At 47.2% G+C, this 24,241-nt stretch overlaps 2 protein-coding genes and 1 pseudogene across 2 annotated transcripts; all 3 read left to right on the forward strand.

Moving 5' to 3' along the window:
* Nucleotides 1–8,652: 8,652 nt before the first annotated feature.
* LOC125550158 (small ribosomal subunit protein eS25y) lies at nt 8,653–10,142 on the forward strand. The gene is made up of 3 exons (XM_048713082.2): nt 8,653–8,804; nt 8,890–9,099; nt 9,839–10,142. The coding sequence occupies exons 1-3, from the start codon at nt 8,802–8,804 to the stop codon at nt 9,950–9,952; spliced, it is 327 nt and encodes a 108-aa protein (XP_048569039.1). The 5' UTR covers nt 8,653–8,801; the 3' UTR covers nt 9,953–10,142.
* A 135-nt stretch (nt 10,143–10,277) lies between these two features.
* LOC125553347 (putative germin-like protein 9-2) lies at nt 10,278–12,349 on the forward strand. Its single transcript, XM_048717144.2, has one exon. The coding sequence runs from the start codon at nt 11,506–11,508 to the stop codon at nt 12,136–12,138; it is 633 nt and encodes a 210-aa protein (XP_048573101.2). The 5' UTR covers nt 10,278–11,505; the 3' UTR covers nt 12,139–12,349.
* Nucleotides 12,350–22,935: 10,586 nt separating this feature from the next.
* Nucleotides 22,936–24,173, forward strand: LOC125553346 (F-box protein At5g18160-like; annotated as a pseudogene).
* The last annotated feature ends 68 nt before the right edge of the window (nt 24,174–24,241 follow it).

Consider the following 24,241-nt stretch of genomic DNA (forward strand, 5'->3'; position numbering starts at 1 on the left):
TGTATTTTTAAGAGTTTTGGTAGGCATGTATGTGTTTGGTATAAAATCGGTGAAGGGTGCATGTAGTGTATGACATCGACCTGAATTAGTCAATGGAGAAAAATCTTCAAACTGAAGAAGATGAGCTGAAGCTTGCAAAGCCAAGTGATTGTGCGGGACTGAACTGAAGCCAAGACAGCAGCAAGCAAGCACTGACAAAGTATGGACTGAATATAGCTAACACGGCTGAGAGCCGAAAGTCATCAGGCACGATGCTCAATGCCGGAGGTCAATTGTAATTTTTATGTAATATAATTTGCCCGTGTGTTGCAATAGGTTCAAATATTTTAGTATTTTAGCATGTGATTCACCGGTCCATATTAATGTTTTTTTGAGCATCAGTACAGACACAAGCACTCATATACACGCGCATACACTCACCCATATGAACGCACACACGCACACCCTACCCCTATGAGCACCTCCGAGAGACTGAGCCGACATATCATCTTGAGATTTACGAAGTCACCGTAGGCGCCTCGTCGTCGACGGGAACGTCTCCTCCCACTGAAAGCGCATCGCCGGAAATTCTGAAATAAATTCAGGAATAATGCGAGCACCAGGATTTGAACCCTGGTGGGTTAGGGATACCACTGTCCACCTAACCAACTCAACCACAGGTTGATTCGCCGGTCCATATTAATGTTATTGTGTGAATAAATGTTTATCAAATCTTGCCTGATTTGTCTGCCCATATTTCAGGATTTTATTTTGTAATCACTTATTACAAACTTACCAAAGAAAACGTAAGTTTATTCGGTAAGATAATAAAAAAAATAAGACAGTTAAGGCGGGTTTGAAGGAATAATGCTTAGTAGAAGAATGGAAGGTTGAACGAAGCACTGAATAATGCTTAGTAGAGATTCGCTTGGGCTGAGGGCCATGCCAGACCAACTGTATGTGTTTCTGCTCTGCATTTGATCTCCTACCTCGTCGTGATGGTCGTCATTTGATCTTCTACCTCGACCGAGTAGCTCATCAACCGAGTTATTTTACAGTACACCAAACGTTTTTATATTATGAGAGGTAGGGAGTAGTATTTCTTTTTTTTGAGGGAAAAGGGAGCTTTATATATTACTTGTATCCGGAGTACAATTTTTCAAGATTACATCAGTTATACTACATGGCACACTGCTCATCATAAAAAAACTGCCATTAGATCTAGCGTAAGCAGCAAGTTTATGTGCAGCCATGTTGCTCTCTCTTCCAATCTTTGTCACTCTCCAGGATGGGGAATTCTTCAACAATTCCAAAGAATCGTTATAAGTAGCCCACCATCTTGGCCTGATCACAGACTTTGCATTGAGGGCCTCCACAACAGCCGCACAGTCTGTCTCGAAAATCATCGGACCAACATATATTTTTTCCAAAGTTTGCATGCCTAAAAGCATCGCCTGCCCTTCAGCCTCTTCGGCATCACTGCACTCAGGGAGGGTCCAGCCCGCACTAAACAAGACCTCGCCGTCGCTATTTCTTGCAATGACCCCAGCTGCTGCCAAACTCGAAGTAGCAATGAAAGATGCATCAGAATTTACCTTCATAACGCCAACAGGGGCCTTGGTCCAATTGGAAGCATGGGCACTAATTTCAGATTTCGCTCTAGGAATTGCAGCCACAGGAGTTTTGCCCTTCAAGTCATGGGCAGAATTAATGTCTCCGTTAAGGTAATACCAATAATTAGACAAGAAGATGACAGATTCGGCAACGGAAGCAGTACCTTTATGATGCACTATATCATCACGTAAGTACCAGGCTCTCCATAACAACAACAAGATTCTCTCTTTGGAGGTGTTATCACATTGGCTAAGTAACATCAGCAACCAATCGGGTCCTGAACGATCGAAGCATTCTTCTTTTGGCAAAGGCCAGATTTTCCTCATAGCTTCTCTGATAGCTCTAGCTTTAGTACAGCGAACAGTAGTATGGTATGCATCCTCAGGCTCCCTACCACAAATATTGCAAATACTATCGTGTTCCAAAGTCCGCTTCAATTTGTCTTCTTTTGTTGGTAAGGAATCAGTAGCAGTTCTCCAAGCAAAAATTCTGATCTTGTGGGGGATGTGTGCTTTCCATATGAGGTTCCAAAGAGACACTCTTCCATTGCCGTGGCTATGTGATGATTCTTCCCAGCCTGTAGAATTTTTCAGGTTCAGCCCCAAATTGTACGCACTTCTCACCGTAAAATTACCATCCTTTTCATGATTCCACGCTAGCACATCATCAACAGGACTTGATGGTATCCTAATTTTGCAAATCTCTAGAGCATCAAACTCATGAAACAAACTATGAATCAAAGGCCTATTCCACTCATTTGTGTTTGGAATAATCGATTGGTTGACCCAACGATTTCTGCTCCTGTTCTTAAGGGACATGATCGACATCCCTTCTAGGCGAGGGATCTAATTATGTCTACGAATCTGGATGCTTTTTCCATTCCCACTCTCCATATCATGCCCTTCTTTAATAACTCAAGCCCATGTTCAATCCCTCGCCAAAGAGGAGATGCATCCGAGGGGAAGACCGTATCCATGATATTACCTTTTGGATAATACTTTGACTTCAAAACTCTTGCACACATACTGTCCGGCCTTTGAACAAGTCTCCATGCTTGCTTCGCCAACAAAGCTTGGTTGAAAATTCTCATGTCACGGAACCCCATTCCGCCTTGCGATTTAGTACGAGTGATTCTATCCCATGACATCCAATGTACTTTCCGCTTGTTTTGCTCATCGCCCCACCAAAAATCTCTAATGAGTTTTTCATACTGATCACAGAAACGAGCCCCCATCTTGAAAATGCTCATAGTGTAAGTGGGAATAGCCTGAGCCACTGATTTTATGAGGTTGTCTTTCGCACCATGAGACATGAACCTCTCAGCCCAGTTTGTAAGCCTTTTAGTGAAACGAGCTGAAATGGGTTGAAAGTGTTTACCTTTCATGCGGCCTTCCGGGGTTGGCAGGCCCAAATATTTCTCCTCAAAAGTAGAAGTTGTAATATCCAAGGTACTAGAAATAGCCTGCCTGACCAGTTCTGGACATGCCTGACTAAACAAAATAGAGCATTTTCCGGAGCTAAGAAGTTGACCAGTACCTTGCTGGAATAAAGATAGAGCATCTTTCACACTTCGAGCTTGAGCTTCCGATGCCTTGAAGAAGAGCAAACAATCGTCTGCGAACAACAAATGCGAGATCCCTGGGCTTCCCCTGGCTACTTTAATTGGGGTAATGTGTCCAACTTCACACTGCTTGTCCAGGGCCATGGAGAGACCCTCAGCCACAAAGAGGAACAAGTAGGGGCTTAGCGGGTCACCCTGCCTCAAGCCCCTCGTAGGGTAAAAGAACTCCAGAATTTCCCCGTTCATCCTCACCGCATATCTCACTGAGCGAACACAAGTCATTACCCATGATATCCATTTGTGGCAGAAGCCAAACTTGGACAAGGCACCTTCTAGAAACTTCCATTCGACGCGATCATAAGCCTTAGTCAGGTCTAACTTATAAGCGCAGTGAGTGTTCTGGGAAATTTTGCTCTGTTGGATCTTATAGAAGCACTCGAAAGCGATGCTGGCATTGTCAGTTATCATCCTTCCCGGGATAAACGCGCTTTGATTTTCAGACACAAGCTCATCGAGGAAAGTCCGCAAACAGTTGACGAGACACTTGGATATCACCTTGTAAATAACATTGCAGAGGCTTATTGGACGAAAATCTTTAAAGCACTCAGGCGAGTTACCTTTAGGTATGAGAACGATGACCGTGTCATTTATGCCCTCAGGCATAACTCCATTCACAAAGAACTCCTTTACTGCAGCAACTACATCATCCCGCATAAAAGACCAATTTCTCTGATAAAAATGAGCCGGAAAACCATCAACACCCGGTGCTTTTAAAGGCCCAATTTGGAATAATGCATCACTAATTTCTTTCTCAGTAAACTCACAGCATAGCTGATCATTCATCTCAAGTGTCACTTTTGGCCGAAAAGAGGTTGAGCAATGCATCTGGATTTAGATTGTTATCCGCCTTGTAAAGCTCTTTGAAAAATTCAGTAGCACATGGACACGGAGATCGTTCCTAAGCCAAGCAGGTATATCAATGCTATTTATTACACGCAGATAGCATCGTTCAGGTAAGGGGACGAGATTATCCCAAATGATATGATTTAACATTACTAGAAGAACGCCCGTGCATTGCAACGGGGCCACATTAACTTTAAGAGTTCAATATTAATCATGTTAATGATACATTTAATATTCTCATGCATATCAAGTGACACTGGCGACCTTTTTTGTCAATTTAGTAACGGGCTCAGTTGCAACGGGCTCTTTATACATATCAGACAACTCGCTACTACTTAAACTACAACTATGGCTACCAATATTTTTTTGTCAATTTAGCTCAGCAATAGTGCCTGGCTTAATAGACTGCTTTGCATTCACCCCCTCAGAAGACAGAGAGAACCAACTCAACATGTCAGAAGATTAACAGAAATTTCATTTGTATGGCATGAACATATAGCAGGAGCACCAACACATAGATCAGCAGAGAGCAGAGCACAGCATGCACACACTCGGGCCATCTATATCATACACACACAGCAACGCACACACGCATCACGCTGGCATACACATACAGAAAAGTAGGCACACACGCATCATGCGCATTGGCCGGTGCGACGCACGCAGAGCAAGTACGTACGCACGGAGAGCAAGCTAGCAAGCACGCACGCGTCCAACCCCGCCGCTGCATGCGCTGGCAGAAGATGAGGCAGCAAGGCAGACTGCACATTGAAGCTGTCCATGCAAGGCTGGAGGTGCTGGGCCAGCGACGGCGGTGTCGGGACGGCGCTTGATTCGTTCCCGGTGGCGTGGAGCTTGGGGCGGCAACGCGGCGATAGCTAGTGCTCGGGGATGGGGGTTTGGGGCGGGGGCAGTTGACCCGATGGCTGGCGAAGTTAACGGGCTCGGGCGGCTGGAAATTCGGCGGGTGGCGGCGGCACAGCGCGAGGACGGGACAGGCGGAAAACCTAGCGGGCGTTCAACTACCAATACCCACGCCTCTTTTAGGGGAATTGCTTGTGAAAATAACGTGCGACGACGAGCGGATCCCCTTAAAAAAGACATAGCGAGTAGATTCCCTTAAAACTGGTAGGAATGGATACGATTGATGACGTTGATAAATAGTGGTGAATGTTGGCCTAATTTACTATCATCATGCATGGAAACGAATCATTAAGAAAAAGAATACTTCCTATTACTACACTCATAGGAAGCTTCCTAATCTCTGCTACCAAACAGTTTCTGCCCAAACAAGGAAGAAAAGTTATGGACGTGATTCGGAAGGAAACAAACGTTATGAAGATTAATTAATTTATATTTGATCTTTAGAGATTGATTGTAATTGATTCTTTTACATAAAGACATTACTAAATAATTTGCGTCAGTATGGAAAGTTCTGATCCGTTCAGTTTTTTTCGTTGTGTGAGAGGATGAAGTGAAAATAAACCGATGAAGTGGGGGAGGCGACGAAAAAAATCTACGACGGTTAACCTACGAAAAAAAACCGGACGAAAGTGGTGGGACGAAAAAAAACCTGGAAGCGAGACTACCAACTGCTCCCAGGGTGAGGGATGAGAGAAGCTGACCTACGGAGCGCGGCACCAGCTGTATGTCGCCGCTGCCGCTGCAGAGATAACACGATCATCGCCGCAAGACGCAGAATCTGTCGGAGCTCGCTCGCTCGGAACCGGCGAGGAACGCCGCCGCCATGAACTTGGAGTTCACAACCCCGCCGCTGGACCTCCTCCCGTGCCTCCTAGATCGTCTCCACACCGTCCCCAGAACAGGATCCGACCCCTACTCACCTCCTCAGCCGTATCTGGCCGGAGATCGCCGCCGCCGCGCCCGGCGGCACGCAGCAGCGTGGCGGTGGGTGGCGGGGCACTGGAGGCGGCGCACTGGAGGTGGGGGTGGCACGCAGCAACGTGGTGGCGGGTGGCTGCGCACTGGAGGCGTGGGAGGGGTCGTGCGGGTGGAGGTTCTTTTTTTATTTTCTTTCTTAATTAGGAATGTAATGCGTGCTAATATTTATTAGAATGGAAGGAGATCAATGGGAGAAATAAATCCGAGAGGGAGGTAATTTGTTTGGAAAGTGATCTCCTGTATATGGTATTATTTATGAATTCTTAATTACCAAATATTTACATGATTGAATTGGATCGACACCTGCCAAAGCAAGCATGAATAAATGGAAGAAGTATCAGACACGATTCGGTTTTAAGTGTGAAGAAGAAAAAATTAACGTGGGAGTGGTGGTGGGAGGTGAGACGAAAATAAACCGGACGAAAAAAAACCAGACGAAAGTGGTGGGACTATTCAACCAACTCGTCCATTAAAAATAGAGATAATAATACTCACTTCGTCCTAAAATGTAAGAACATGATAGTGTTAAAAATGGTCTTACGTTTTAAGACGGATGGAGTACTATAAGATAGATACGACATGTTGCGATTTCAAAGACTCTCAGAAAATGGTGACGATGAAGAATAAAGGCGGGCTTTCTCGTCTTGTTTCCTCCCAAATGCCGAAAAGGCTTAAAGTCTTGCTCGTCAGTTTTAGATATTACTATCAAAGTTGCGACAATTAATTGGATCGAAGGGAGTACAAGATTCTAAAATTCTCCATAGACCTAGGATCCAAAGAAAATACTGGAAACTGGACAGAAGTCCAAATAATGTATAATTCTGCCTATTTAGTTTTGGTCTGGTACTGCTCTTTTTTCAGAAAATGGTCTGGTACTGCTCATGCATGCACATGGGGATGGTTTTCGAATGTACGAAACTTCAAATGGACTTACACAGATAAACTCCCCAGAAAGAGCCCACAACACGCGGCTCAACAGCCCAGTCCGGTCCACAGTGAACCCCACCTCCACACGCGGCTCCTATCATCATGGGACTAGCTAATGAGGGCATGTACAATGGTTGATAAGACAGTCTTATCTTAAGTCTTGCATGCAATTTAGAGATGACAAAAAAGTATATCTACAATGGGTTATATCTTAGCCTTATCTTCAATAATTAGCAATTCCTTAAAACATGGTGAGACAAATTATGCTAAGAGATCATCTCTTGTCTTATCTTAAATAAGAGAAGACAAGCCTTTTCTTACGAGTTCTCTCTCCTCCACCTCATCATTAATCCTACGTGGCACTCCTAAGATAGCACCATTGTACATGCCCTGATAGTGATAGCAAAGTCTCCATGGCCCGCCACCTGTTAGAATTTGATTTCGCGCCGAAGTCTCGACCTGAACAACTAACAACTCCTCGTGCCCCAGCCCTATAAATAGCTGGCGCGTGGCCACCACCTTTGTTTTTTTTTTGAGGCAAGGCCATCACCTTTGTTGTATAGCTGTGAATACCTTCAGTGTAGTGGACCTGGGCCGAGAGAGAAGATCCACGAGAGCAAAACACTGAGCAATGCATTCCCCCTTTTCATGACTTCCATGGGCTAGCACCACACTAGTTCCGGCTTCTGCACCCCGTCTGCCTCGTCGCCCTGGATGAAAAATATTGGCTGGTGAAGTCTATCGTGGACCTCCATCCCGAGGCTGGCGATCGTGCCATGACCATTGCCTCCATCCAAGACTTCCTCAGTCGGTTCCGTGATGTGGAAATACCATGGGTCGCATCTACGATGCATTCTCGGCGTGGCAGCAATGATGTAAGTAATTAGTTAACCAACAACTTTTCATTCACGGTTAGTACCCCATACATGTGATTATAAATAAAAATGATTTTTATGGGATACATGCACCCCAATATAAACAATTATTGAAAAATACAGATTGCTCGTGGAGGGGGAGGGGGGGCTGTAGCCCCCCTACACTACACCCATGCCCTATATTTCAACCAGAGATCCAAGCACCCTTCTTTTTTTCTAACCGGGCTTCAATCACCCTTTTGTTGGAATCTGGCATGTCCAAGTCCCTTTCTGTACATGAGGGCCGGCCCTGTCCTTTTGTCGTTGTGCTGGCGATCGTGGCTGGTCGTCAGCAACATCGTTGCAAAGGAAGCGTGAATTGACGCTGTGCTTGAAGTGCGGTGGACTTCTCTTCATGTTGAGGGTTTCGTAGCCCTGACAAGGGTGCAGTGAGTTGTGATCTAGCTCCGGTTGCCTGATTGTGGACGAGAACCCAGATGACTCCAAGCGATGCCTCATCAGTGTGCATTGTTGTTTATCTGGGGGTGTGGTTGTTCCCCGACACCGTTGTATCATGCCGTTTTTTCTCTCTCTTTGTTGTGTGTGTTTGTTGTGTAAGGGCCTCATTAATTTAATATATATAAGACGGTAGCTTTTTTCTTTTTCTTCTAAAAATGTCATGGTCAAAGCTTATCACAAATTCCGAGAGGGGGTTTCATACGACGGAGCCTCCTTTCTCTTTGCACCTTTGCAAACACACATTTTTCAGATACTTCCACTGCACATGCACGAACACGGAGACGGTTTTTAAATGTCCAAGAAACTTGAAATGGATTCATATTTTCTTTTGAGGGTTAATGGACTCATATGGATAAACTGCTCAGAACGAGCCCACCTCGCGCGGCCCAACAGCCCATTCCAGCCCACAGAGAAACCCTAGCCCCCATCCCACTCATATACCCCCTCCTCCTCCCAACGACCCATCTCTTCTCCCCGCCGCCGCCGCCTCCCCCTCCTCCTCCTCTTCGCCGCTCCCGCTCACGCCCCCACCGCCGTCAGCCATGGTACGCGCCCCTGCCCGCCCCCCGCATCCGTCTCCCCGCGTGACCACACCGGACGCGCGCTGACGGCCCCCTTGTTTCGTCGCAGGCACCGAAGAAGGAGAAGGCCCCGGCGGCGTCGTCGAAGCCGGCCAAGTCGGGCGGCGGCAAGCAGAAGAAGAAGAAGTGGAGCAAGGGCAAGCAAAAGGAGAAGGTGAACAACGCGGTGCTCTTCGACCAGGCCACCTACGACAAGCTGCTCACCGAGGTGCCCAAGTACAAGCAGATCACGCCCTCCGTCCTCTCCGAGCGCCTCAGGGTAACGCACTCCCTCCCTCCCTCCCTCCCTCGGGATCTCTTCTTCCTACTTGCTTCCTTCCTTCCCGTGAGAACCGAGATCTCGGGATGTTAGGATATGTCTGCTAAGTCTTTTACTGTCATGCTCTGGTGTTTGGATTGACCCCCATGCGCTCCAAGCCTCTCTAGCCTAGGGCATATATGACTGTTATGAATTGTTTGCATGTCCTATTGGATGCCGGTCTCGGCTGCTGCATCTGTGCTGATAGTTTTTGTGCAGCGTGATGCACAGTTTGGTGCATAAGCCTGACATCCTCAGATTTTGATTGGTGTGCCCATTTTTGACATGTTCACTATTGAATCAATGGTGGTGCTTGGTATTCATCAGCAGCCTCAGGATGCAGTAGACATTGCAAAATCTGATTTTGACATGTGCAGTACCCATGTTTGGTGTACTTTGGCATCACCATTGATTAGTACTATTAACCATTGGTTTGTAGAGTTAATATGGTTCGGCGATGCTGATGAATACTAAAGTGGTAAAATGTGCTGCATCTTGCTGTCTACAATTTTTTGCCTACATGCCTTGTTACTAGATTGCAACTGTAGTATGACGGGACTAAAGCTGTGTTGTTGGTCTATGAATTGTTCTGGCATGTACACATATCCACGCTGTATATCAGTGCATCATCTGTGTTGGTTGCTTTCTATGCACTCTATCATATGATTATCTCACTCATTATGTCTTTCTGTACCTGCAGATCAACGGGTCACTGGCTCGCAGGGCCATCAAGGACCTGATGGAGAGGGGGCTCATCAGGATGGTGTCAATCCACTCCAGCCAGCAGATCTTCACCAGGGCCACAAACACCTAATTTATCATTATCATGTGTTATGTGTCCCTTTTCTAGTCCAGTAGACTGAGATGTTCCTGTTATATTGAGGTTCATTATGTTCAGCGAGGCACTTTGTGGGTGTTGTCTTGCACTCGTGCCACAAGTATGTTTGAATTGCTTTGAGTTTTTGGTACAATCTATAAGACGCAATGAAATCTACCTTATATTATCAGACTCTGTTTGTATTTGTTGCTGTCCCTGTTTGCATGCTTCTTCAGCTATATGAATGTTCCATCCGGTTGTATAATTGAACCTTATTTATAGCTGCATAGTGGCCCCTAGTTGCGAGGGTAATGGTGCATAAGATGAAGTTTCTCTAAAGTAGATTTGATTTCGGGAGGATTAAATTATCGTGCGCATGATTTTGATGCAACTCTTTGTGGTTTCTATTTCCCTGAATAATGGTGGTTGTCTGTACTACCTGGCTTCCCCATTGTTGTGCCCGTTCCAACTCTTTAATAACTCTAAGGCCCTAATTCCTGAATCAACAGAAGTAAATACAAGTTCTTATTTAGTTTCTTTTCACATCTTTGCAAAATAATTTTTCTGATGTCCTGTTTTCTCATCTCAACACAAAATACAGAAAGCTACACTGTGAACCAGTCCAATAGCAAGTTTCAGCTGCTAAAGCTTGTTACCCCCTTTGATATAATGACGTTTTGGTAGATTTGAACGGATGGATGTACAATACAAAGTTGTACCAAATCAAAGACAATTAATATGGATTGGACTATGTACATAAATCTGAGCAATCTATCTATTTTTCACCTTGCTTTTGGAATTTCTTCCTCTCTTCACAATTATAAGATGTTTCAACTTTTTTCTGATTCGAATGTATATAGACACATTTTAATGTGTTTATTCATTCATTTCAGTCTGTATGTTGTCCAGATTAACATCTCATAATTGTGAACGGGCGGAGTACTAATTAAAAGTAATGCCAGAGCCTTATGTCCCAGCTCAAATGACTGGACCACCCTGTGAATTGTAGACATGGAACACACAGAATTCCAGAACTGCACCCAGGGGCCAATGAATTCTTGATTTTGGGAGGATCGAATTACCATGTTTGTGAGTCCTTGAAGTATACATATGCCTGCATAAAAGTTGTTGCTAGTACATACGCATTTACCCATCATTTTCCTCTGATTCTCCATAATTTACCTCTCAATCAACAATGTCAGTTTAACTACATGGAACAAGCAGCACAGAATTGCAAAACTACATGTGTTGCCAAGTTCACCCAGGAACCAAATGATTCTTGGGAGTTTTGATGCATCCGAGGACCAAACCTTACCTGTGATGTGCTGGTCTTAATCTTGCCAGCAAATTGGCAATCTCTATGCATCTCACCTTGTGTGCCTTGTCTCTCACAAGGGACAGGACAACGGACATCATGTCCTCGGTTCCTCCACCTGTCCAAGAAAAGGAAATCAAGACTTCTATAAATTGCAGTGCACCCTCACTCATCATCTCCACAGCCACAAGCACCAGCAATAGTAGCTTCAAGAGCCAGGATCATCTGTGATCTAATGGCTTCCATGAACCTCTACTCCTTGGTGCTGGTGGCGGTTGCCCTGGTGGCCGCGCCGATGGCCGCCATGGCCGGCGACCCGGACATCCTCACCGACTTCATCCCGCCAACGTCGATGGTCGGCATGCCGATGAACATCACCGGCGACTACTTCACCTACACCGGCTTCCACCCATCGCCGCTGCCGCCGCTGGCCTTCACGCTCACCAAGGCCTCCATGGCCGAGTTCCCCGCGCTCAACGGGCAGAGCGTGTCGTACGCCAGGCTCGTGTTCCCACCGGGCACCGTCAACCCGACCCACACCCACCCGCGCGCCTCCGAGCTGCTGCTCGTCCTCGACGGCGCCCTCTCCGTCGGCTTCGTCGACACCGCCGGCAAGCTCTACACCAAGGACCTCGTCTCCGGCGACATGTTCGTCTTCCCCAAGGGCCTCGTGCACTACCAGTACAACCAGGGGACAACGACCGCCGTGGCGCTCTCGGCATTCGGCAGCGCCAACGCCGGCACCGTGTCCGTGCCCGTCACCGTGTTCGGCACCGGCGTCGACGACGCCGTGCTCGCCAAGTCGTTCAAGACCGACCTGCCCACCATCCAGAAGCTCAAGGCGGCGCTCACCCCGCCCAAGAAATAAGCCCGTCCGTGTGTCGTGCCGTATGTTTGGTCTTGTTCTTGGCACTTTGTCCGCCGTGTTGTGTTTTTGAATTTGTTTTGCTTGTTGAAATAACCTACCTGCCGAGCTATGCAGGCAACCATGTACTGCATGCACATGGTACGAGGAATTTGGTGGTGAAATGATGTTGAGATATGTGTGTTTGCAATGTCGTCTTGATTTGAATCAAACGGTTTGTGTGTTGATCTTTGGAACTCATGATCTTGACTCTTTGAGTTGTATATGTTCGCGATTTGTATTGGGTTGTGTGTGGTGAGTTGGTATATACCATTTTGAAGGTATCCCGCGACTCCGCTCGCGGCCGCCGCCGCCGCCACCGCACAGCCCCCTTCGCCGCCCTCGCCCATGGCCCCCTTAGCCCCCGCCGCTTCCCCTGCCGCCGCCCCTCCCCTTCCCCCTCCCAGCCCGGCCAGGGACGAAGGCCCTGACCCGGATCCCGACCCGCGCCTCTCTCCGGCAGTCGCTTTTCGCCCCTGCTGCTCCGGCCCCGGCTCCGGCCGCTCCGGCCCCTGCTGCTCCGGCCCCAGCGCCCGCCGCTCTGGCCCCGGCCGCCCCGGACCTGGCCGCTCCGGCCCCTGCGGCTCCAACCCTGGCGCCCGCCGCTCTAGCCCCGGCCGCCCCGGCTTGGGTGGAGGTTGGGAGACGGCGCCGCCCGAGCCTGGAGAAGGTGGCTGCTCCCCCTCCCAGGAAGGTGTTGGAAATATGAGAAAATTACTACGAGATTTAATCAGAATAAACAGAATATAAATCATGACCACAGCAGCAGAGATTAAACTAACCATGCGAACTAGCATAGCAGATGACCATATCACATCTAGGGCACATACTAGAAACATGAATTCTACCACGATCTCGAACAGGAAGGATAGAATCACATACGGTGCAGCGGGTGCAGCACCGCCGGCGTTGATGTTGTCGCCCATGTCGTCGAGGATGAGGTTGCCGAGGTCGGGGAAGAAGTCGTCGTTCGCGAAGTCGTCGCTGCCAGCAGTCGCGCGAGTGCGCTCCCCAAAAACCTGACCGCCCCTCTCCCGTACAGGATCACGAGAGGCGGGGTTCCGGAGGCCTGCTGTCCCTTCTCGCGGTGCACGCCGGAAGGAGGGATGGAGAAGACTAGCTTGGCGGCGCAATGATCTGGAACGGTGATGAGAAACCATACGAAGCGGCGGCTAGGGTAGACGTCTGCCTGACTATATATTGCGGGTCGGGTAGGTCGTGGGAGTAAACCCCACGTCCGAGTCGTCACGATCCAAAAGAATCGGAAACGGTTCAGTAATTAACGCGTCCGTTAATTATTAATTAATGGCTCATTAATTTTCCCATGCAGCAAAAATATAGACAATGTGCATAGCTCTGTCCTCGGCTCGGCTCGGCTCAATCCCGCAACCCGCGGCGCGTCGTGGCGAGGCGAGCGAGGAGGAGGAGCGCGCGTGTAGGTCTCCTCTTCTCATGCTCATACAAGTGGTAGAAGAGCTCACCTTATAAAGAGGTGCAACTCTCTCTCAACTTCCAATGTGGGACTAAACTTTAGCCTCACTCACTCCACTCACATGTGTGCATGAATGAGCCAAGAGAATTTCAGAATTTTAGTTGGGCTTTGGGCCAAAGGCCTACTAGCAAAATTCCAACAATCCCCCACAAAGTCTCATTGGCACATCTCATCATTTAGTTCCAAAACATTGTTTTATATATCGGTGCTTAGTGGAGACTGTGAAGTTGAACTTCCACTTAGAAATTTATGCTACACTAAATCATAACTTGAATAGTGGACTATGCCTTGAACTACAAATTTTCTGTGAAACTAGTTTCACACAAATTCTTGACCGATACTGGGCTGTCGCAAGGCTTCCCCGCGGGTGGAGCGTATACGTCATACTCCAGGGCCTTTCATGAATTTATTAGAGAACACCCAATTCTCACAGACTGCGACGTTGATAGTCAAATTCATATAGGTGTGTTCCTCAGAAGATGTTCTGCAGGACAACATCTCTGCTTACTCGAATAAGCCACTTGGAACACATTAAGATAATTATCAACCTGCCATGCAGATCAGGAGAGTATTGCATCTTTATGGAGTGGGATAATTAATATAGGGATACTCTCCTCCCAGCTGACCAACAGCTTGTCTCCCACTTCTACTTCACGGGATCTCCGATCACATAGAGTGGGTTACCACTATGGAAAACTCATGCGGTGGGTCTCAAACCCATCTCCATCGATGCATTATCTATCACATTACGTGATAGACCCTTTGTGAAGGGATCTGCCAAGTTTTTCGACGTTTGGATATAATCCAACGTAATAACTCCGGAGTTCCTCAATTTTCTGACAGATTTTAGTCTCCTCTTCACATGCCTTGAGGACTTCATATTGTCCTTAGAACTGTTTGTCTTGACGATCACAGTTTGATTATCACAGTTCATCAGGATAGGGGGTATTGGTTTTTCAACCATAGGTAAGTCCATCAAGAGTTCACGAAGCCACTCTGCTTCAACAGTGGCAGTGTCTAATGCTGTGAGTTCTGCTTCCATAGTTGACCTCGTTAAGATGGTCTGCTTGCAAGACTTCCAGGAAACAGCGCCACCACCAAGTGTAAAAACATAACCACTTGTGGCCTTAATCTCATCAGCATCAGATATCCAGTTTGAGTCACTATAACCCTCCAGTACCCTTGGATACCCGGTGTAGTGAATCCCATAGCTCGCGATGCCTTTCAAATAGCGCATAACTCTCTCAAGCGCATGCCAATGATCAGCTCCCAGTTTTCACACAAACCGACTCAGCTTTCTCACAGCAAAAGAGATGTCAGGCCTCGTGGCACTCGCCGAATACATAAGCGAGCCAATAATATGAGAATACCTCAGTTGATCTCTAGCAATCCGTCGATTCTTTCGAAGCAACACACTAGCATCATATGGAGTTGGAGAAGGCATGCAGTCGCTATACCCAAAACGACTCAAGACCTTTTCCACATAATGAGACTGAAGCAGTGTGATCCCACCATTCTCATCTCTCAACAGCTTGATGTTTAAGATAACATCAGCTACTCCTAGATCCTTCATCTCAAAACAGCGAGATAAGAAATCCTTAACCTCCTTGATTAAATCAAGTTTGGTTCCAAAGATCAATATGTCATCGACATACAGACAAAGAATAACTCCTTCGCCCCCACCATAGTGATAGTACACGCACTTGTCACCATCGTTTACTACAAAGCTGACAGCAGTTAATATTCTTTCGAACTTCTCATGCCACTCCTTAGGAGCTTGTTTAAGGCCATATAAAGACTTTAATAACTTGCACACCTTTCCTTCCTGACCAAGTACTACAAAACCATCTGGCTGATCCATGTAAATTTCCTCCTTCAACTCTCCATTAAGGAAAGCCGTCTTAACGTCCATTTGATGAACGAGAAGACCATGTGAGGCAGCCAGTGATAGTAGCACCCGAATTATGGTCAGTCTAGCCACGGGTGAGTAAGTATCAAAGAAGTCTTCACCTTCTTTCTGGGTATAACCCTTGGCCACAAGCCGTGCCTTATACTTTTCAATCGTACCATCAGGTCTAAGCTTCTTCTTGAACACCCACTTACATCCTACAGGTTTGCACCCATATGGACGGTTAGTGATCTCCCAGGTACCGTTAGCTAAGATGGAATCCATCTCGCTACGTACAGCTTCCTTCCAGTAGTCAGCATCAGGAGATGCATAGGCTTCTGAAATAGTCCTGGGTGTGTCATCCACGAGGTACACAATGAAATCATCACCAAAAGACTTTGCAGTCCTCTGTCTCTTACTCCTCATAGGAGTTCCATTGTTACCCTCAACAGGATTCTCAACGTGTTCCATCGCAATGGTGGGTTCAGGAATTATAGTGAATTCCTCACTAGATGGAGTATGTATCTCCTGATTTGATGAACTCGACATATCCTTCATAGGAAATATGTCCTCAAAGAAAGTTGCATCATTTGATTCCATAATCGTACCAACATGCATGTCGGATACCTCAGATTTTATTATCAAAAATCTATAGCCGATGCTATGAAAAGCATAGCCCAGAAGAACACAATCCACGGTTTTTGGTCCAAGCTTGCGCTTCTTGGGAATTGGTATATTGACTTTCGCCAAACAACCCCAAGTACGTAGGTAAGAGAGTTTCAACCTTTTCCTTTCCCATTTCTCAAATGGAGTCATGGTCTTATGCTTTGTGGGAACTCGGTTTAGGACATGACACGCAGTCATTAGCGCCTCCCCCCACCATTCCTTGGATAGACCCGAAGTGTCTAACATGGTGTTAACCATATCAGTTAGAGTTCGGTTCTTTCTTTCGGCTACCCCATTTGACCGGGGTGAGTAGGGAGGCGTCCTCTCATGGATTATACCATGTTCCGCACAAAACAGATCGAATTCATTGGAAAAATACTCTCCACCACGATCGGACCTAAGCCGTTTAATTTTTCGATCAAGTTGGTTCTCTGCTTCAGCTTTATAGTTTTTAAAGAAAGTCAAAGCCTCATCTTTTGATTTCAGAAGATACACATAACAATATCTAGTGGAGTCATCAATCAACATCATGAAGTATCTCTTTCCACCTTTTGTCAACACGCCATTCATCTCACAAAGATCAGAATGTATAAGCTCTAGTGGCGCCAAGTCTCTTGCCTCTGCAGTCTTATGGGACTTGCGAGGTTGCTTAGCTTGCACACATACTTGGCACTTGGAGCCTTTGACAGTAGAGATTTTCAGAATTAAATTCATATTGGCTAACCGCGTCATGCAACCAAAGTTAATATGACAGAGTTGTGAATGCCAAATATCAGACTCATTATTGTGGCAAACATTATTAATAACTTTAGTGCAAATATCTGACAAAGATAGGCGGAACAAGCCTCCGCACTCATAGCCTTTTCCAATAAATTGTCCACACTTAGAAATTACAACTTTATTGGATTCGAAAACCAACTTAAAACCATCTCGACATAAACGGGAACCGCTAACGAGATTTTTATTAATGGACGGCACATGATGAACATTCTTCAGACGCACAGTCTTCCCCGAAGTAAACTTCAGATCGACCGTAGCAACACCTCGAACGATGGCATGTGACCCGTTTCCCATCAGCACGGGTGAAGTCCCTGTTGCCTGGTAAGAAGAAAACATGGAGGCGTCAGCACAAACATGTACATTGGCACCGGTGTCAATTAACCAATCAGGGGATTGAAATACTGAAAGGATGGTAGGAAAAATACCGTACCCTGATTCCTTCATATCAGTATCACCGATGACAACATTAGCGGACTTGCCGCTCTTCTCATGTTCGCGCTCCTCAAAGCGGTTAGGACACTTTGGAGCCCAGTGATTAGGATCACCGCAGACATGGCAAAGTCCCTTCCCCTTCTTATGAGAATTCTTCTTGAAGTTGGTAGAATGTGATGGCTTGTTCTTTGTATCAAACTTGCCTTTGCCCTGAGTTTTGTTCTTATTGTTTTTGTACTTGTTGGGCTGGGAGTTCTTCTTCTGTACCATGTGGGCACTAGAACCTCCCTCAGCAACTCGAGCACGTGTGTCCTTTGCTCTCGCCTTCTCTTCAACATCAAGAGTACCAATGAGATCCGCAACGGAAAACTCCTGTCTCTTGTGTTTCAGGGAAGTAGCAAAATTGTTCCACGAAGGTGGAAGCTTGGCAATGATGCCTCCGGCAACAAATTTGTCCGGTAACACACACTTGAAGTACTCAAGTTCTTTTGCGAGCGACTGTATCTCATGAGCCTGCTGTACAACAGGGCGCTCATCAGTCATCTTGTAGTCATAGAATTGCTCCATGACGTACAACTCGCTGCCGGCGTCCGAGGCACCAAACTTGGCCTCGAGCGCAGCCCACATGTCCTTGCCGTTGTCAAACGACATATACGAATCCACAATGGAGTCATCAAGAACACTCAGAAGAGCGCCTTTAAAGAGGGTATCGATCTTCTCAAAAGCTTCCAGCTGTGCTGGATTAAGATCGCCCTCAGGCTTGCCCTTGGTGGCATCATAGCAGCCCATGGTCTGAAACCAGTAGACTGCTCTCGTGCGCCACCTCTTATATTGCGCCCCCTTAAAGGCAGGCGGTTTCAGATGCGCAGCAAAACCACTCGGAGTAAATTGCCTATAATCAGGTTTTTGGATTGTTGGAAATATGAGCAAATTACTACGAGATTTAATCCGAATAAACAGAATATAAATCATGACCACAGCAGTAGAGATTAAACTAATCATGCGAACTAGCATAGCAGATGAACATATCACATCTAGGGCACATACTAGAAACATGAATTCTACCACGATCTCGAACAGGAAGGATAGAATCACATACGGTGCAGCGGGTGCAGCACCACCGGCGTTGATGTTGTTGCACATGTCGTCGAGGATGAGGTTGTCGAGGTCGGGGAAGAAGTCGTTGTTCACGAAGTCGTCACTGCCAGCAGTCGCGCGAGTGCGCTCCCCAAAAACCTGATCGCCCCTCTCCCATACAGGATCACGAGAGGCGGGGTTCCGAAGGCCTGCTGTCCCTTCTCGCGGTGCACGCCGGAAGGAGGGATGGAGAAGACTAGCTTGGCGGCGCAATGATCTGGAACGGTGATGAGAAACCATATGAAGCGGCGGCTAGGGTAGACGTCTGCCTGACTATATATTGCGGGCCGGGTAGGTCGTGGGAGTAAACCCCACGTCCGAGTCATCACGATCCAAAAGAATCGGAAACGGTTCAGTAATTAACGCGTCCGTTAATTATTAATTAATGACTCATTAATTTTCCCATGCAGCAAAAATATAGACAATGTGCATAGCTCTGTCCTCGGCTCGACTCAATCCCGCAACCCGTGTCGCGTCGTGACGAGGCGTGGCGTGGCGTGGCGAGGCGAGCGAGGAGGAGGAGCGCGCGTGTAGGTCTCCTCTTCTCATGCTCATACAAGTGGTAGAAGAGCTCACCTTATAAAGAGGTGCAACTCTCTCTCAACTTCCAATGTGGGACTAAACTTTAGCCTCACTCACTCCACTCACATGTGTGCATGAATGGGCCAAGAGAATTTCAGAATTTTAGTTGGGCTTTGGGCCAAAGGCCTACTAGCAAAATTCCAACAGAAGGATGCTGGACTGCCTCGCACTTTCAAGCAGAGGACTTTCGGCCTCTGCTTTCGGTGCTTGGCGTCGGACCACTTTGTCGCGGGCTGCCGCGGCCCTGTCCGGTGCTTGGGATGTGGCCACTCCGGCCATCGCGAGCGGGAGTGCTTGGCACGGCATCCTGCCGGTTCAGAACCTCGTCGCCCCCCCTCGCGCCTACCGGGCCTCGTCAGCAGCCTCCCCCCTGCAGCGGATCGCCTCCAGCCCCACTTCATCGACCTGGTCGCACTTGGGCTTCGGTGGTTTCTCACCAAGACAACCTTGCGACTGATGGTGTCGTGCCGGCGGCTGACCCCGGCGTGCCTCCTGCTGTTTTGGAGCCCTTGCGGCCTCTCCTTGCAGCTCAGGCGAAGGCGCTTGGCGCTGAGCTACAGGCCTTGTTCGCTGCTCGTCTTGAGGTGCTGTTCAAGCCTCTTCAAGACTTGGTTGCTGCTGTGGAGAGTTGGACTGCTCAAGTCTCAAGCCTATGGGAACCTATGGAAGCTATCGGGGGCAGCCAAGACCTTGCCAATGTTGAATCTGCTCCTCCTGCTGTGGCCGTTGGTGAGGATTGCAGTGCGCTTGTTGTGGCTGGCTGCTCAGCTGAGTTGAGTGAGAAGGCTCAGTCCGTTAATGATCCGCCTGCCTTGGAGAAGGTCATGCTCGAGGATGATCCTCCTGACTTGGCTTCTGTCCTACTCGGGATGGTGAGTCAAGGCGTGGAGGAGCGGGCCAAGGTGTCTTCTTGTTTTGACATGGTTATGTCTGAGGTGGAGCCTGTTGAGCAGTCGACACTGGAGGAGCCGAAGGTTTCCAGTGCTCCTTGCACCAGCAAGCCTTCAAAGGAGCTGATCCGGATGGATGCAGATGAGCCTCTTGGGAGAGCCTCCTCTCCGTGGGGGGAGTTCCTCGAAGAGCTTGCTCTCACTGTGTCGAGCTCGCCGCAAGTTTTGCAGGTGGGAGAGGCTGCTCCTTCTCTCTTACAGCGACGAAACTGCCGTTTGGACAAGAAAAACAAAGATTGTGACATTCCTGTAGCCAAGCGCGCGGAGTATAGGCGGGCGGAGGCCTTTGGAGAGGTTCCAACACTCAAGAACAAAGGAAAAGCATCTGAAGAAGACCTGAATGAGAAGATGCAACACTATCTGCAGATGTACAAGAAGGAACACACGCCCAAGGCGATCGAGGCGGTGCACGCATTAGTTCAGGCCAATGCTTGACCACTTCTGTTGCGAGGGTGCACTTCGGTGTGCTGCCATTGTAGAGAGTTTGTGGGTGTTTGCGGAGTTCGTCTTTGTTGGACACAAGGCATGGCCTCCGTTCCTAGGTCTGGGGGCGCTTGTTTCCGGCACAGATGATGTGCCATGAGTTGTTGGATGTGGTTTTTGCCGGTTTCCCATATTAACCGCGTGTTGTATGGTTTTCGGGTCTGGTTTCCCTATTAACTGGACCACTTTCCCTCTTCTATAATGCAAAGGCAGAGCATCTGCCGTTCACGCTCAAAAATAAAATAAAAAGAAGAAGGTACCGAGGCTGTCTGATACACAGTTTCAGCTTGGCATATGCACCTGTTTTAAACAGTTCAGACTTAACAAAAGTGTACAATTATGTGCATGACGAAATTTTGGCATGCCAAATTTGAAGCAGTGAACTTTGCCGTCAAAGTGCGGCGGTGAACTTGGTGATTAGAGCTTTGTTTTCTAGAACTAAGGGATAGGGACTAGCCAGAATGGGGATTCAACAGCTTTTACGATATGTTGTGGCGTAGTGAATGCAGGACTATCTGACACTGAAATTTGTTCTTAGCTAATCTTTAGTTACATTTATATTTGGATGTTTCATTTGTGTCAGAGTGTTAAAACAAGATGGAACCATTTTATTTGGAGAGGCCATCTACAGAGTCTGCATAGGGTCATTCGGAATGAAAGTATTCTCCCCGAAATGGTGTACAGAAAGCAAAGAGGGACCCTCGTCTATAAGAGCTTAATTCATATGATACGAAATGTAAGATGCCCTAAGTTTTTCAGAATCGAATGTATATAGGCATGTTTTTATGTGTTTGTTCATTTATTTCAGTCCGTATGTAGTCCATATTAAAATATCTAAAACATTTTATATTTGTGAACGGAGGAACTAATAAGTTTTAATTTTTATAGAAGAATGTCATCGCTATGTTATAATGCACATGCAGGAGAAAATTGCTAGTGAAATGAGCTTGAATTATAGTGTATGTTTGCAATGTGGTCTTGATTTGAATCAAACGTTTGTGTGTTGATCTTTGGAGCTCATGATCTTGACTCTTTACTTAGAGCACCTCTCCACAAAAAGCACCGCATATGTGGGTTTGGGCATTTTTTGCCCCGAAGAGATTCCGCGTATCAGTCGGCCCGTAAATATTTTTAGGGTGACCTGGATATTCCACCCCGCAACCGCTATATACACGACACCGGGAGGGGGGGGGGCTTTTAGGGTTAGACTTCCGGATCCCCTTCGCCGCTAGCTCTCACATACTTCGGCGAGAAATTCAACCCTCGTTGCCTCTTCTTTTTCCCTTGATGGCTGGCGGATGGGCGACAATCCGTGGCGGGTCGTCTCCGCACAAGAAGGAACGCCACGACACGGAGGCCGGCAGCTCCAGTGGCACCATGGAGCCATATCGCTAGAAGCAAGCTCGTGACAGCGGCCGGCTCTCCCGGAGCGGCGGGCGGAGCCCTTGGGCCAGCTTCCACAAGCTCGACGCCAACCTCTATCGACACTTCAAGAGGTGCCGGGAGGCCGATGCGGAGCTCATCACCGTGGAGCGCACATATGCGGCCGGAGAAGAAGTGTCGCCGATCGTCTCGCTGCCGCCAAGGAGGAGCACGCCCTCGCTCACGCATTCCGCAAGTTCGCAGTCAAGTTCTACCTCGACATCGACGAGTGACGGTCGATTTAGCTATTAATTCGTAGCCCGAAGTTTGTATTTCCTATGTATGCACTATGTTTGTGTGATGAACTATTTTCTAGCACGAAGATGTTTTTAAATATGCAGTACTGATTTACAGGATATGTTCCACCGGAGCATGCACGGTACCACAAATAAGTTTTCGGGGGAACCCTAAAACAATTTTGCAGTATGAGATTTTAGCGGATCCGCTAGAGATTCTCTCACATATGTGTGCAGTTTTGTATTTGGTTGAACCTCACTGTGTCTGGTGACTTTGGTGTTCCATTTTGAGGGCACCAACTCTGTATGGTACATAGTTTCAGTTTGGCATATGACATTTGTTTTCAACCGTTCACAACTTTGATGTTTATGTTAGTTGGTGTTAGTAATGTTTCAACATGGGTGTCTCTCTCTGTGTGTGTGTGTGTGTGTGTTTCTTAATTTTTCTCTACATCTGCTATTGACGCTGAATATTCATTTATGGATGGCTAGACACGACAAAACACACCCATGTTGCGGACCCTGTTCGTCGCCATCGCTGGAACCTCGCCTACTCTTCATGTTCATCTTCTAAGGTAAACCAGTTTCATCTTCCATAACTAGTTTTTCTTACTTGTGTTATTTATTTAAGTTAGTCACCCAAGACATTCAGTAAATCTTTTTTTTTTTGCTTTGTTTAGTTGACCCTTGACTCAATGGAGCACCATGCCGGACAGAAGAGGGGCAACACTCCTTGAGGATTTGCCTGGGGAGCTCATCGACAAGCTACTCGTCCGGCTAACACCCAAGGACGTTGGTCGTTGTCGTGCCGTCAGAACGTCCTGGCGTGATGCCACCTCCATGAGTGAATTTATGCTTGAACACCACCACTCGCAGCGATCACTCCCCATAATCAATGGGCAGGGGTGGCCAGCCACTTTCATCGTCTTCCATGATGTGAGTGCCAAAGCTTCCAGTCAAGAAATCTAGCCATATCTTCCGGGTGCCAAACAACATTTAGAGAATAGCATCCAAGCCGCTTGTGATGGCTTCCTCATCATCTACCGGAGATCTCAATTCTACATTTGCAACCCGCTCATCCGCATGCATGCTGTCCTACCACAGCCTCAACTTGGGAAAGCCGGCAACAACGTAATCGGTTTCTACCGGCACCATCCTACTGGAGAATACAGGGTGCTCTGGGTCTCACGGTCACATATATTCAGCTTATATGTCCTCACAGTGGGATCCACTGAGCCGAGGCACATCATAGTCAGAATACCAACTACATCAAGACGTTGTGTGGGACATGCTTCCGTGGAACATATGCTACTGAATGGGTTGCGTTATTTGCCTCATTGTCCACCACCAATAGACCACCATGGCAGCCTGCATTGGTGTCCTTATTCCACCAATGAAATTACGGGAGACAGGAGAGACATTATTGTGTTTGACACAAAAGTTGAGTCATTCCGGTGGATGCGTGGTCCTGCCCAGCCGTACTCTAATAGGAGGTTATTCAAAATGAAGGAAACACTTGCTTTTTGGGGCAGCTCGACTCCTCGTTTCACTGCTATGGATGTTTGGGTGATGCTGGATTATGACGCCAAAATATGGTCTTTCAAGTATCAGATGATGTGTCAACGGTGGAGGCATCACGACAACTTTATTTAACTTCTTTCAAAAAGAAAATGAAAACACCACTTCATTCAACAGTGCAATGGTTCAATGATATGGTTGTCCTCAACGAGCGTGAGCTGCTGATCAGGTTTAATTCAAAATATGTGCTGCGTCTCGACATTGATGGCAAGTTCTTAGGGATGGTGAACATAGGGAAGAGTCAATATCGCATGTTGCTCACTCAACACCGCCTCAAAGATAACATTACACCAATTATGTTCCGTGAGATGCAAGAAGACAAGGAGTCTCCATTCTCAGCAGGGCTTGTGTAATGTCGAAGACTACTCGTTTGTTTTCCCCTTGGATTCACATCATGTATTTCATTCGTACTCTTCTCATT

Source organism: Triticum urartu, chromosome 4A (genome assembly GCF_056163025.1).
Source record: "Triticum urartu cultivar PI428250 chromosome 4A, HENAU_Tu73, whole genome shotgun sequence".
Taxonomy (NCBI): domain Eukaryota; kingdom Viridiplantae; phylum Streptophyta; class Magnoliopsida; order Poales; family Poaceae; genus Triticum; species Triticum urartu.